This window comes from Cetorhinus maximus, chromosome 20 (genome assembly GCF_964194155.1).
Source record: "Cetorhinus maximus chromosome 20, sCetMax3.hap1.1, whole genome shotgun sequence".
In the NCBI taxonomy this organism is placed as follows: domain Eukaryota; kingdom Metazoa; phylum Chordata; class Chondrichthyes; order Lamniformes; family Cetorhinidae; genus Cetorhinus; species Cetorhinus maximus.
Window position 1 is genome coordinate 79,524,228 of NC_135898.1, and position 14,552 is coordinate 79,538,779.

The window sequence follows — 14,552 nt, forward strand, 5'->3', positions numbered from 1 at the left end:
CAATAAAATTGCACCAGTAACTAATACCTAATTGCACCAGTAACTAAAATTGGTAAACATTCAGATTACCCTCACAGCAAACAATAGTACAGAAACTCATTGATAGTTTATGCGTAACTGGTCATAAAATGATAGAACACGGGCTAAGAAGGACTACGAGGAATACAAAGGCAAGTTTAGAATGTATATATGTAAATGCACAAAGTGTGGCGAATAAGGTTGGTAAGTTACAAGCAGAAATGGCTTGTAGGAATATGATGTAGTGGCAATAACAGAAACATAACTTAAAAGTGGTGAGGACTGGGTGTTCACATAAAGATATAAAGTGTTTAGAAAAGATAGAGAAGAAAACAAAGTAGGTGGGGTGGTAACACTCATTCGCGAAGACATTCGTAATGTTGCAAAGAGGGTATGCCCTTGGGGCAAGGACAGAATCCATCTAGTTAGAGTTGAGAAGCAAAAAAGAGATGATCATGCTACAGAGGGTATTCTATAGGCCTCCAAGTAGTGAAGGAGATGGAGGGGCAAATCTGAAGGGAAATCACTGAGATGTGCAAGAACTATAGAGTGGTGATACTGGGGGACTTTAATTACCCAAATATCAATTGGGATAATGTTAGAGTAGAGGGTAAGGAGGTGGAAGAATTTATAAAATGTGTTCAGGAGAACTTCCTTGATCAGTATGTTCTTGGTCCAGCTAGGAAGGAGGCATTGCTGGATCTCCTGCTGGGAAATGAGGTGGACCAAGCATCTGTGGGGGTAAGAATGATCATACTTGGGTAAGAATGATCATCATATTATAAAGTTTAGATTAGTAATGAAGAAGAGAAGGAACAATCTAAATTGGAAGAGAGCTAACTTCAATGAGATGAGAAGGGGTCTAGCCAGGATAAAATGGAACCAAAGGCTGACAAGAAAATCAGGAACAGAACAATGGGTGAGCTTTAAGAAGGAGATATTTCAGATGTTTTAGGTACATTCCAGCAAGGGCAAAATGGGGGGGAACAAAAGCCAGGGCTCCTTGGTTAATGAGGGAGATAGAGAATATGATGAAACATAAAAAAAGAGGGTGTATGATGCATATCCTGTAATGGAGGACTAAGAAAAAGATTAAGAAAGGAAAAATAGAATATGAAAATTAACTACTGAGAAACATAAAAAAGTACCATAAAAACTTCTATAGGTATGTACAAAGGAAAAGATTAGCAAAAAAACAAATGTGGGCCCATCACAAATGGAGTCAGGAGAATCCACAATAGGGAATAAGGAAATGGCAGAGAAACTAAACAAATACTTTTGTGCCTGTCTTCACGGAGGAAAATACTAAAAAAAACCCCAGAAATAATGGAGAATTAAGGCACTAGTGTAAAAGAGGGACTGCAAGATATTAATATCAGTAGAAAAAATAGTACGAGAGAAGTTAATGGGACATAAAGTAGATGAATCCCCTGGACCTGATGCTCTACATCCCAGAGTGTTGAGAGGCGGCTGCAGAGATAGTGGATGCATTGGTGGTCATCTTTCATATTTAGCTTTTCAGAAAACTTTTGATAAGGTCCCACACAAGAAGTTAGTAAACAAAATTAGAACACATGGGATTGGTGGGGGGAAATATACTGGCATGGATTGAGAACTGAATAACGGACAGAAAACAAAGAGCAGAGATATATAGGTCATTTTCAGTCTCAGGCTGTGACTAGTGGGGTACTGCAAGGATCAGAGCTTGGGTCCCAGCTCTTCCACAATCTATTTGAATGATTTGGATGTGGGAACCAAATGTAATTTTTCCAAGTTCACTGATGGCACAAAACTAGGTGGTAGTGTGAGTTGTGAGGAGGATGCAAAGATGTTTCAAGGGGATTTGGAGAGGCTAAGTGAGTGGGCAAACATTTGGCAGATGGAATACAATGTGGAAAAATGTGAGATTACCCACTTTGGTAGAAAGAACAAACATACAGAGTATTTCTTAAATGGTGGGAGGCTTGGAAGTGTTGAACTTCAAAGGGACCTGGGTATCCTTGTTCATGGATCACTGAAAGCTAACATGAAGGTGCAACAAGAAATTAAGAAAGCAAATAGTGTGTTGGCCTTTATTACAAGAGGATTTGAATATAGGAGTGAAGATGTCTTACTGCAATTATATAGAGCCTTGGTGAGACTACACCTGGAGTATTGTGTGCAGTTTTGGTCTCCATACCTAAGGAAAGATGTACTTACCACAGAGGGAGTGCAGCAAACATTAAATTAATTCCTGGGATGGAGGGATTGTCCTATGAGAAATTATTAAATATGCTGGGCCTTTATTCCCTGGAGTTGAGAAGAATGAGAGGTGACCTCATTCAAACCGACAGAATTCTTACAGGGCTCGACAGGGGAGATGCAGGAAAGATGTTTCCCCTGTCTGGTAAGTCTAGAAGCAGGGAACACAGTCTCACAATAAGGGGTAAACCATTTAGGACCGAGATGAGGGGGAATTTCTTCACTCAGAGGGTGGTGAATCTTTGGAATTCTCTACCCCAGAGGGCTATGGAAGCTCCGTCATTGAGTATGTTCAAGACTGAGATCGTTATATTTCTGTATATTAAAAACGTCAAGGGATACGGGGATAGTGCAGGAAAATGGGGTTGAAGTAGTGGTCAGCCATGATCTCACTGAATGGCAGAGCGGGCTTGAAGGACTGAATAAGTCTATTCCTGCTCCCATTTTTATATCAAATCTCTCTGTCACTGTATGTTACAAGCAGGTGCTGTGATTTACCCCAGTGCTGTCTCTCTGTCACTGTATGTTACAGTGAGGGGACAGGTGCTGTGTTTTCGCCCAGTGCTGCCTCTTTGGGCTGTATAAAACTTGATGTAGGAGCAGCTCTGGAAACCAATCACGTAGAAAAGTGAGTTACTCCACTTTGCATTGATTTTATGTAATTAAACACGAGACAGATGGATCTCCTGGGAAGAAGTGGGAGGAGGAGAGGGCTGTCAAGGGCATGAATTTATTCAGGACCCAGGATCTACAGACAAGATCTACAGACATACACACACCAGTTTATAAATAAAGAATGTGAACATTCTCCGGGAAGAATTTACCTGTTGGTATTTATCCTGTATGGATTGACTTCGAATAGTTTTTGGAAGTATAGGTGTTTGGTTTTGTCATTGTAGGGGCAATGTTTATTTTATGTCCTTCTCTGTTTCTCTTTCTCTTCCTCCGTTTTCTCACATTTCCTTTCATTGCTTTTTATTTATTTCATACCTTTCTTTCACTCTTTTGACTTTCTGTGTTGTCTTTCTCTTTTTTCCCCCCTTTTTTCTCTCCTTTTACTTCACTGTACTCTCCCTCCTTCTCTCCCTTTTTGTCTCTATGGCCTTTTTCCTCTTTCTTATTTTCTCTCTCTTGTTTAATTCTGTCAGTTCTTTTCTTTTTTCTATCTCATTCTCTCCTTTCTCTTTTTTCCCCATTTTTCCTTCTGCCATCTTGTTATTTATTTCCCCTTTCTTTCCCTTCTCCTTTTATTTATCCATTCTCTCTCTCTCTCCCTCTGGATTATTTATAGGCCTAGACTCTCTGCAATTGAGGTAGTTGCTTCCCTCTCCCTGTTTCATCTATTGCAGCATCTATATTTATTCAATGGCTCTCCACCTAATCTCCAGGTGCCATTTGCAGCCTCTCCAGTAAACACGCGCAGGTTTTATAATTAGCTTTCGAATTTCCTCAGTGATTTAAGTGCTGCCTCATCTGCAGGCTTGTGCTGCTTCACAGTTATTTGCGCAAATCACACATCTGAAGGTTACTTAAAGGCCCAAGAGACCCAAGCAGCAGCCAGTGTGGCGAAGATAAAAAGAATTATCGCTTAACACGTGAAAAGCTGCAAATCAACAACACGACAGAATGAGTTCTGAAATATCAGAATGTTAGCTAGGCACTGAATGAACAGTCCCTGAATTAACAGCCAGTGGACTGGCTAGAGCACACAGTTCCCTTGCCGCCACCTTTGTCAAACTCTCACCAGTGCCCTTGACACTGATATCTATCCAACAACATGGAAGATTGACCAGGATAAAATGAACCCAGCCAATTGCCACCCATCGAAGCTCCTTCCAATCATCAGTCAAGTGATGGAAGGAGTCAACAAGCAGCACCTAGCGACCAACAGTTTTCTCACTGATACTTTGTTTAGCTTCCACTAGAATAATTTGCCTTCAGATCCCACCACAGTTTTGATCCAGTAGTGACTGCCAGAGATGAGGTGAGAATGACTGGCTTTGACATCAAAGCAGCATTTGATCAAGTACGGCACCAAGGATTCCTAAAAAATCTGAGAACACCCGGAGTCAAAAGGCAAGCTCTTCACTAGCTGGTGTCATACCTGGCACAAGGGAAATGGTTGTGCTGTCTCAGTCCAGTTAATTCGGCCCCAGGACATCACTGCAGGAATTCTTCAGTGAAAACACCCACCGCTCAGCCATCTTCAGCTGCCTCATCAATGACCTTCCCTCCACATAAGACCAAGAGTTGACAATTCCACAGTTTTCAGTTCCCTTCACAATAACTTTAATCTAGCCTTGACATTTCTGTGCAGTATTGTCAGAGTGCTGTACTGTCAGCGGTGCCACCTTATGGCTATATGCAAGTCAACTGCTGCATTTACTTACATAAATCATTCATCGGTTGTTCTGAGCTGTCCTGTATAGTTGCATGTTTGTTCTTTCTAAACTCAGTACTTGAACTAAATGAGGTGATTGCCATTAATAATTATTAGTTGTCCTGAATTGAGTTGAATGATTTTTAATGTTGTGCTGTGTGGCTGAGCTGTGGACAGAATCTGTGTTGTTCTACTCTGTTCTCAGCTGCAACTTAGCTGGAAAGCAGTGACCAGAAAGCCTGGGTTTCGATCCTCGGCAGTGGTGATTTGGGTGATCTCAACTGTGGTGAAAGTGCTAAACTGGCTTCATTAGCTGCTGGTGAGGAGTGGGACATTAGCCAAGTCTCCCACTTGCCAGCCAGGCCTACAGGAAAGTGAGGGGTTATGGCCGTGTTCAGGCTTGGTGACATCCCTACCTTACTCCAATAATCTGCGACAAATCCAATAATGAAGAACATCCATTTGAGAAAGGTGCCAGAGAACTGCTGCATGAGGACCTGTACCTACAGGAGAAGAGGGGAGAGAATGGAATTGACTTTGAAAATCACTTGCTGAGGTTCAGAGTAGTTTTTAATTGCACAAAGTGAGGAATGAATGTCCAGTGTAATAGAGAATGGTGTCCCCACAACTCCATCATCTTCTTGAGTTCTCTGCCCAAATGCAGGTGCGACCTGCAACGCCACGATCTACATCACCAGTAGGGAAAGGAGACAGTTCACGAATACACCCCATTGAACTGGGATCAAACCGAGTGCTGATGCTACCAATCAGATTCACACTGGCTATGCAGTCAACTGGCCGCCAAGGCTGAGGGTACATGCATGGCATAGCCTGGAGAAATCAATAATGATGGTAGAGTCTCCAAATTATTTCCAACACGTGGCTCACCAGGAATCTCCCCCTGCACTTGTCAGCTGTGATTCACAGATATTCATAGGATTTATATTGATATTCAATCTGTTTTGCCGTGTTAGCAATGCCCCTTCCTTGGCCATCAAGTCTGGTAGTGGTACCAGGAAGCTACCCACTGCACCACAAGATCTTCTTACATCTGCATATTTCACAAAGAGAACAAACTGTAATCAAAATGACAGACATAATCCCACCTCAGACCTACTGATTTAAGACCCACTCCTAATGTGGGAGTCCTGAGGTGCTGAGCTAATAGGGCACTGGGAAGCTCAGCAGCGGCCCTGTGATGGCGGGCTGCGTTCCCTGTGATGACGGGCTGGGGCCCTGTGTTACGAAGAGCAGTGGGAAATCAGGGGATTGGGAAGCCTACAAAGACCAACAGAGGACAACTAAAAAAGAAATAAGGAGGGAGAAGATTAAATATGAGGCCAGTAATATAAAAGAAGATTGCAAGAGTTTTTTTAGATATATAAAGGGTAAGAGAGAGGCAAAAGTGGATATTGGGCCGCTGGAAAATGACATTGGATAAGTAGTAGTGGGAAACAAAGAAATGGCGGAGGAACTGAATAGGTACTTTGCGTCAGTCTTCACGGTGGAAGACACGAGTAACATCCCCAAAGTTCAAGAGAGTCGGGGGGCAGAGGTGAGTATAGTGGCCATTACCAAGGAGAAGGTGCTAGGAAAACTGAAAGGTCTGAAGGTGGATAAATCACCTGGGCCAGATGGATTATGCCCCAGAGTTCTGAAGGAGATAGCTGAAGAGATAGTGGAGGCGTTAGTGGTGATCTTTCAGGAATCACTGGAGTCAGGGAGGGTCCCAGAGGACTGGAAAATCGCTAATGTAACCCCCCTGTTTAAGAAGGGTGTGAGGCAAAAGACAGGAAATTCCAGGCCGATTAGCCTGACCTAGGTCGTTGGTAAGATTTTAGAGTCCATTATTAAGGATGAGATTTCAGAATACTTGGAAGTGCATGATAAAATAGGGCAAAGTCAGCATGGTTTCATCAAGGGGAGGTCATGCCTGACAAATCTGTTAGAATTCTTTGAGGAGGTAACGAGTAGGTTAGACAAAGGAGAGCCAATGGATGTTATCTACTTGGACTTCCAGAAGGCCTTTGACGAGGTGCCGCACAGGAGTCTGCTCAGTAAGATAAGAGCCCATGGTGTTAGAGGCAAGGTACTAGCATGGATAGAAGATTGGCTGTCTGGCAGGAGGCAGAGAGTGGGGATAAGGGGTCCTTCTCAGGATGGCGGCCGGTGACTAGTGGAGTTCCGCAGGGGTCAACCTTTCACTTTATACATTAATGACCTAGATGAAGGAACTGAGGGCATCCTGGCTAAATTTGCAGATGATACAAAGATAGGTGGAGGAACAGGTAGTATTGAGGAGGCGGGGAGGCTGCAGAAGGATTTGGACAGTTTAGGAGAATGGGCAAAGAAGTGGCAGATGGAATACAACGTAGGGAAGTGTGAGATCATGCACTTTGGTAGGAAGAATAGAGGCATAGACTATTTTCTAAATGGGGAGAGAATTCAGAAATCTGGAGTGCAAAGGCACTTGGGAGTCCTAGTCCAGGATTCTCTTAAGGTTAACTTGCAGGTTGAGTTGGTAGTTAGGAAGGCAAATGCAATGTTGGCATTTATTTCGAGAGAACTAGAATATAAAAGCAGGGATGTGCTGCTGAGGCTTTATAAGGCTCTGGTCAGACCACATTTAGAATATTGTGAGCAATTTTGGGCCCCGTATCTCAGGAAGGATGTGCTGGCCCTGGAGAGGGTCCAGAGGAGGTTCACGAGAACGATCCCAGGAATGAAAGGCTTAACATATGAGGAACGTTTGAGGACTCTGGGTCTATACTCGATGGAGTTTAGAAGGATGAGGGGGGGGATCTGATTGAAACTTACAGAATACTGAAAGGCCTGGATAGAGTGGACGTGGGGAAGATATTTCCATTAGTAGGAGAGACTAGGACCCGAGGGCACAGCCTCAGAGTAAAGGGAAGACCTTTTAGAACAGAGATGAAGAGAAACTTCTTTAGCCAGAGAGTGGTGAATCTATGGAATTGATTGCCACAGAAGGCTGTGGAGGCCAGGTCATTGAGTATATTTAAGACCGAGATAGATAGGTTCTTGATTGGTAAGGGGATCAAAGGTTACGGGGAGAAGGCGGGAGAATGGGGTTTAGAAACTTATCAGCCATGATTGAATGACAGAGCATGGGCCGAATGGCCTAATTTCTGCTCCTATGTCTTATGGTCTTATTAGTTGTGCTTGTTAGGCCGTTTCCATGGACGAATTTCTGTTTTGTAATTGGATAATTTCATTACGTAAATCCGATGGCTTGGATTCCGGTTCTCTGCTAATTGGAAGAGATCAGATTTGGCACAACTTGCAATGGGAACTGTAATATTTTCAATGGTGTCTCGTACATGTGCTAAAATATGAATTATTCATCTATGAACAGTTGGGGTCTGTCCTGTGTTGGGCAAGCACTGTAACTAATATTGATTGCCAGAATTTTAGAATCATACAGCTTAGAAGGAGGCCATTTGGCCTGTTGGAGATATGGGATTGGGGAGAATTGAGGATTGAGACTGGTTAACGGACAGAAAAGTATGAATAAAATAGGTCATTTTCAGGTCTCAATCTGTGATTAGTGGATTACCGCAAGGACCAGTGCTTGGCCCCAGCTATTTACAATCTATATAAATGATTCAGATGTGGGAACCAAATGTAATATTTCCCAAGTTTGCAGATGACACAAAACAAGGTGGAAGTGTGAGTTGTGAGGAGGATGCAAAGACGTTTCACGGGAATTAGGAGAGGCTAAGCGAGTGGGCAAAAATTTGGCAGATGCAACACAAAGTGGAGAAATGTGAGGTTATCCACTTTGGTAGGAAAAACAAAATTTCTTAAATGGTGAGAGGCTGGGAAGTATTAAACTTCAAAGGGACTTGAGTGTCTTTGTTCATGAGTCACCGAAAGCTAGCATGCAGGTACAGTAAGAAATTAAGAAGGCAAATTGTATGTTGGCCTTCATTACAATAGGATTTGTGTATAGGAGTAAAGATGTCTTACTGCAATTATATAGAGCCTTGGTGAAATCACACCTGGAGATGTGTGTGCAGTTTTGGTTTCCTTACCTAAGGAAAGATATACTTGCTGTAGGGGGAATGGGACAAAGGTTCATTAAATTAATTCCTGGGATGGAGGGATTATCCTATCAGAAATTATTATTTTTTTATTCATTCACAGGATGTGGGCTTTGCTTTCTGGGCCAGCATTTATTTCCCATCCCTAGTTGCCCTTGAGAAGGTAGTGGTGAGCTGCTGCCTTGAACCGCTGCAGTCCATGTGGTGTAAGTATACTCTGTGCTGTTAGGAAGGGAGTTCCAGGATTTTGACCCAGCGACAGTGAAGGAATGGCAATATATTTCCAAGTCAGGATGGTGAGTGACTTGGAGGGGAACTTCCAGGTGGTGGTGATCCCATTTATCTGCTGCCCTTGTCCTTCTAGCTGGTAGTGGTCGTGGGTTTGGAAGGCAGTGTCTAAGGAGCCTTGGTGAATTCCTGCAGTGCATCTTGTAGATGGTGCACACTGCTGCTACTGTGCGTCGGTGGTGGAAGAAGTGAATGTTTGTGGATGTATTCCTAATCAAGCAGACTGCTTTGTCCTGGACGGTGTCCAGCTTCTTGTGTTGTGGGAGCTGCACTCATCCAGGCAAGTGGGGAGTATTCCATCATATTCCTGACTTGTGCCTTGTCGATGGTGGACAGGCTTTGAAGAGCCAGGAGGTGAGTTACTCGTTGCATGATTCCTAGCCTCTGCCCTGCTCTTGTAGCCATAGTATTTATATGGCTAATCCAGTTCAGTTTCTGGTCAATGGTAACGCCCAGGATGTTGATCATGGGGGATTCAGTAATGGTAATGCCATTGAACATCATGGGGCGATGGTTGGATTCTGTCTTGTTGGAGATGGTCATTGCCTGACACTTGTGTGGTGTGAATGTTACTTGCCACTTGTCAGCCCAACCCTGAATATTGTCCAGGCCTTGCTGCATTTGGACATGGACTGCTTCGGTATCTGAGGAGTTGTGAATGGTGTTGAACATTGTGCAATCATCATCAAACATCCCCAGTTCTGACCTTGTGATGGAAGGAAGGTCATTGATGAAGCAACTGAAGATGGTTGGGCCTAGGACACTACCCTGAGGAACTCCTGCAGTGATATCCTGGAGCTGAGATGACTGACCTCCAACAACCGCAACCACCTTCCTTTGTTAGGTATGACTCCAACTAGCTGGGAGTTTTCCCCCTGATTTCCATTGACTCCAGTTTTGCTAGGGCTCCTTGATGCTACACTCGGTCAAATGTTGCCTTGATTAAATAGACTGAACCTTTATTCTCTGGAGTTTAGAAGAATGAGAGGTGATCTCTTTCAAACATACAAAATTCTTACAAACAAAATTCTTACAGGGCTTGACAAGGTAGATGCAAGAAGGATGTTTCCCCTGGATGGGGGGGGTCTAGGGGGCGCAGTCTCAGAATAAGGGGTGGGCCATTTAGGACTGAGATGAGGAGGAATTTCTTCACTCAGAGGGTACTGAATCTTTGGAATTCTCTACCCCAGAGGGCTGTGGAGGTTTAGCCGTTATGTTCAAGACAGAGATCGATAGATTTCTACGTATTAAAAACATCAAGGGATACAGGGATAGTGCAGGAAAATGGTGTTGAAGTAGTGATCAGCTATGAGCTCATTGAATGGCGGTGTGGGCTCGAAGGGTTGAATGGCCTACTCCTACTTCTAATGTTCTTATTGTGCCTATGCTGGCTCTTTTGCTGAGTTGTTTTAATTCATCTCATTCCCCTGCTTCTTCCCTATTGCCCTTCATATTTTTCCTGTTCAAGTATATGAAAGTTACTATTGAATCTGTTCCATTGACTTGTTCTTGGCAATTAGATTTTTTTTACAAAACCGTGCTTGGTTTACAATTATATCTCTGCTGTCTCTGAACCACGTGTTTTTCGCTTCACTTATTAGATATTGTACAGGTATGCCATACTACCAGAATGGATACAAGTACAGTTATGGGTAAGGGTCAGTTATGGGTACTAGTAAAGGTATGAATGCAGGTATGGATATGGATCCAATTATGGGTAAGAGTTCAGGTATAGTTGCAGTACAGTTACTTACGCTGGTATGGATGCAAGTATTAATGTTTGTATACTTGCAGGAATGGGTACTGATGTGGGTACAGCTCATGTTGGCATGGGCATAAGTGCAGTTGCCGGAACTTGGGTTGCTGTGGGTCCAGTAGTTGGTGCCTGAATGGGTACAGTTGCAGGTGTGAATATTGGTATTAGTACAAGGCTGAGTTTATATTTCCCTGTTAGTACCTTTGTGAATTTATTTTATTTCTGTGTGAGCTACTGTTTGCTGCCATATTGTTCCCCACAATAGGAGCCAGAGTGATATGTCAGGGCCTCCTGGGTAGTTGCTGTAGTGTCAGAATGAGCCTCTTCAAATTGCAAGACACAGACTCCGTGATTGGCCTTCGAAGAGGGAGGTCACCTTCTACTGACAGTGGCACATGATGAAGGCCCTTCGAGTGAACTCTGAGACTCTGAGTCCAAATGCAAATGCACCCTCTGCTCTTTACTCAGAGCTGGTGTCAAGCAGAGCTCTATGGAGTAGCTTAAAAATAAGTTTGTTTTGTAATGAAACCCAGAAAGAGATGGAGAGTAAAACATGGTGAGGGTGGGCCATGCTGGGAACTGGACTGAAAGTTATAAAAATAAATCACAATAGGCTGAGTGTGGAAGGCCATTCAGCCCATCCCAGCTCCATCCTTCCAAATAACATCTATAGCTCCCGTTGATAGCCAGAATGGTTCAGTTACCCCACTGAGGTATCGTTTCCACATGTTCCCCAGTTTTTTGTGAAGTGACATCAGCCCTAAGCCGCCTTTCACTTTTTGAACTGTTTCCTCATTCTTCCTCCATTCAATTTGAAATGCTCCAGGTTTATCTTTCTGATTCCTCTTCCATATCCAAACGTTTTCTTTCTTTCAAGACTTAAAAGCCCGCAATTTGCCATCTAGCCTTGTAGCCCAGTCCCCCTTCTGCTTCCTCTTTGCATCATTTCCCAGCTGTCTCAGTGACCAGAAAGGGATTAAGTGCCCACAGAGTGATCTGACCAGAGCACCATGCAGCTTTAGCAAAACTTGTATGTGACTGACTTCTCCAGTGCTTTGAGATGCCTGCTGTAGGCTGACAGCAGTTCCTTTGCAAGATCCTCCAAATCCAGTGGCAAGGAAGGCAGTCCAACAGCAACATCCTCTTCCCAAGCCAGCATGCCCGGCATTGAGGCGCTAATCACTCAAAACCAGTTTCGCTGGGCAGGACATGTTGTTCGTATGCCTGACACCAGACTACCAAAGCACCTGCTCTACTCAGAACTCAGTTGTGGCAGGAGACTCCCAGGAGGACACTGGAAACAGTTTAGGGATGTCATCAAAGCATCCCCACTGACTCACATGAGTCCCTGGCTTGTGACCAACCAAAATGGAGAAGGTTCTTTCCGGAATGTACCAAACACATTGCAAGACTTCACTGGGAACACTAGGAGGTGAAGCCAGAGAGAGCACCCAAATCTCCCAACACCTTCTGTACCCAACCCTTCAAGCACCACCTGTCCTACATGTGGCAGAGTCGGTAGATCATGCATTGGACTTATCAGCCATCTGAGAACCCATTGAACCGTAGTGGAAACAAGCCATACTCTATCCCAAGGGACTGCCTAAGAAGATATGACTGAACATGCAGTTTGAAGTTGCAAGAATGAAGTTACTGCTTGAATAATGTCCTCTGACTGTCAGGACCGGCAGAATTCAGGGCTGCAAACAGCTGCAGATTTCCCAGTGGAATATAGAGCAGGAATATTATTCTAAGTGAACATTCAGGGACATGTAAATAGGAATTGACATGTAATGTGTACAGAGAAGAAAAGATCAGCATCTGGTTTAATCTGAGTTCTAACAGCCATTAGCAATATTTGAGTCTGGTCACAGTGTGGGACTCGACACTCGACTGTGGGAGAGGGGTGTTGGTCTGCAGCTTTGTAGATGAGCAGGTGGAGAATTGATGGCTTTGTGGAGGGTCGAGGGATGTCTGGTTCCAAGTGCGGTGCAGAGGATCAGTTGGGGTAGGGGAGGGGGCTCAGCATTTTCTTGAAAACAAAGACATTGCACCTGGGACTGTCTCTTTTCAGGTTTACATTCAGTTAGTAAATGTTTAATCACAGGTCATATTTTGTCTAATTGACAGGTAGACATCATCTGTGGAGACAAGATCTTAGAACATCACCAGACCTTGAGGCACATTCGAAGCAGCGTCACTCACAGCAGCATACGGGTTAGTGCTGGGCCCCTCACTTCATGGAATATCGAATGAAATTCTATGCAGTGGGAAAGAATGAAAATGTATCACGAGAACCAAGTACCTAGGAATCAAATCAGAAGGGCGATGTTGGGACTCTGTACAATAGGGATCTGTGGGGAGAATTGTATTGGAAATCTGTGCAGTAGGAATTAATGGGGAGGGCTTTATTGGGATTCTGTGCTGTTACATTTAAGTAGGAAAGACCTAGTTGGGAATTAGAGTAAATGAGAAGAGTATTGTACCTGTGAATGGAACAGACAAGTTGGAATTGTGGATAGCGAGTGTGGGCAGCACAGGAGTGAGAAATGAAAGACTGGGTATTCAGTGAGAACATGAGATGCAAACCGGCTTGAATTTGATGCTGAACACCAAATAGTAAATATTCTGTATGATTCGTAGTATAAACAACGGAGCTAAAAGATAATTTAGACTTTGACTTTGCTATAAATGAGATGGAAAAGTTCGACTGGTAAATGGGTTCAAAATAAATCTCCAGGTATGGGTGGTATTTATCACAGAGTGCTGAAAGTGAATGATCATGAAGCTCTACAGGTCTGTCTGACTGTACTTTCAGCACTAGGTCCAGTACTGGTCAGATTGCGCGCACAATTGTAGAATCTTAGAATGGTTACAACACAAAGAGAGGTCAGTTGTTCCTTTGCTGGCTCTCATAAATAGCATCCCGTCTGGTCTCGCTCCCTAGCCTTTTCCCTGTAGCCCTACAAGTTTTTTCTCTTTGTTTCTTATCCAATTCCCTTTTGAAAGCCATGATTGAACCTGCATCCATGACATTTTCAGGCAGTGCATTCCAGATCCCAACCACTCACTCTGTAAAACATTTTTCAACAGTGCCATTGATCTTCTTGCCATTGACCTTAAATTGGGTCCTCTGGTTCTCGACCCTTCCACCAATAAGAACAGTTTCTCCTGATGTACTCTGTTCAGACCCTTCATGATTTGGAACACCTCTATCAAACCTTCTCTCAACCTTCTTTTCCTTGAAGTCTGTCATCACTGGAACCATTCCTATAAATATTTTCTTCACCCTCTCGAAAACCTTCACATGTTTCCTAAGGTATAGTGCCCTGAATTGGACATAATACTCCAGTTGAGAGTGAACTGCTATTTTATAAAAGTTTAACTTAACTTCTTTGCTTTTGTATTCTCTGCATTAAGTTTTTCACCTGTCATGTGTCTGTCCATTCCACCAGCTTGGCTAGGTCCTTTTGAAGTTTATAACCTTCCTCCTCACAGTTCACAATACTTCCAAGTTTTATGTCAGCTGCAAATTTTGAATTGTGCCCTGTACACCCAAGCCTTGGTCATTAATATATATATCACGAAAAGCAGGGATCCTCATACCGACCCTTGGGAAGCCCTACTGTATACCTTCTCCTAGTTCAATAAACAATTATTCACCGTTACTGTTTCCTGTCACTCAGCCAGCTTTGTATCCATGCTGCCACTGTCCCTTTTATTCCATGTGCTTTTAACTTTGCTGACAAGCCAATTATGTGGCTCTTCATCAAAAACCTTTTGCAAGTCAAACAAGGTATTCAAG

At 43.4% G+C, this 14,552-nt stretch overlaps 1 protein-coding gene across 5 annotated transcripts in view; it reads left to right on the top strand.

Moving 5' to 3' along the window:
- The window catches only part of pcgf6 (polycomb group ring finger 6), a 93,723-nt gene that overhangs the window by 49,396 nt on the left and 29,775 nt on the right, over positions 1 to 14,552 (top strand). For 2 of the 5 annotated variants that reach the window (XM_078564972.1, XM_078564973.1), the window contains exon 9: positions 12,878 to 12,964. The exons of the other annotated variants lie outside the window; for them this stretch is intronic. In XM_078564972.1, coding sequence (XP_078421098.1) covers positions 12,878 to 12,964 — 87 coding nt within the window. The remainder of the gene's footprint in view (positions 1 to 12,877; positions 12,965 to 14,552) is intronic. 5 annotated transcript variants of the gene reach the window in all.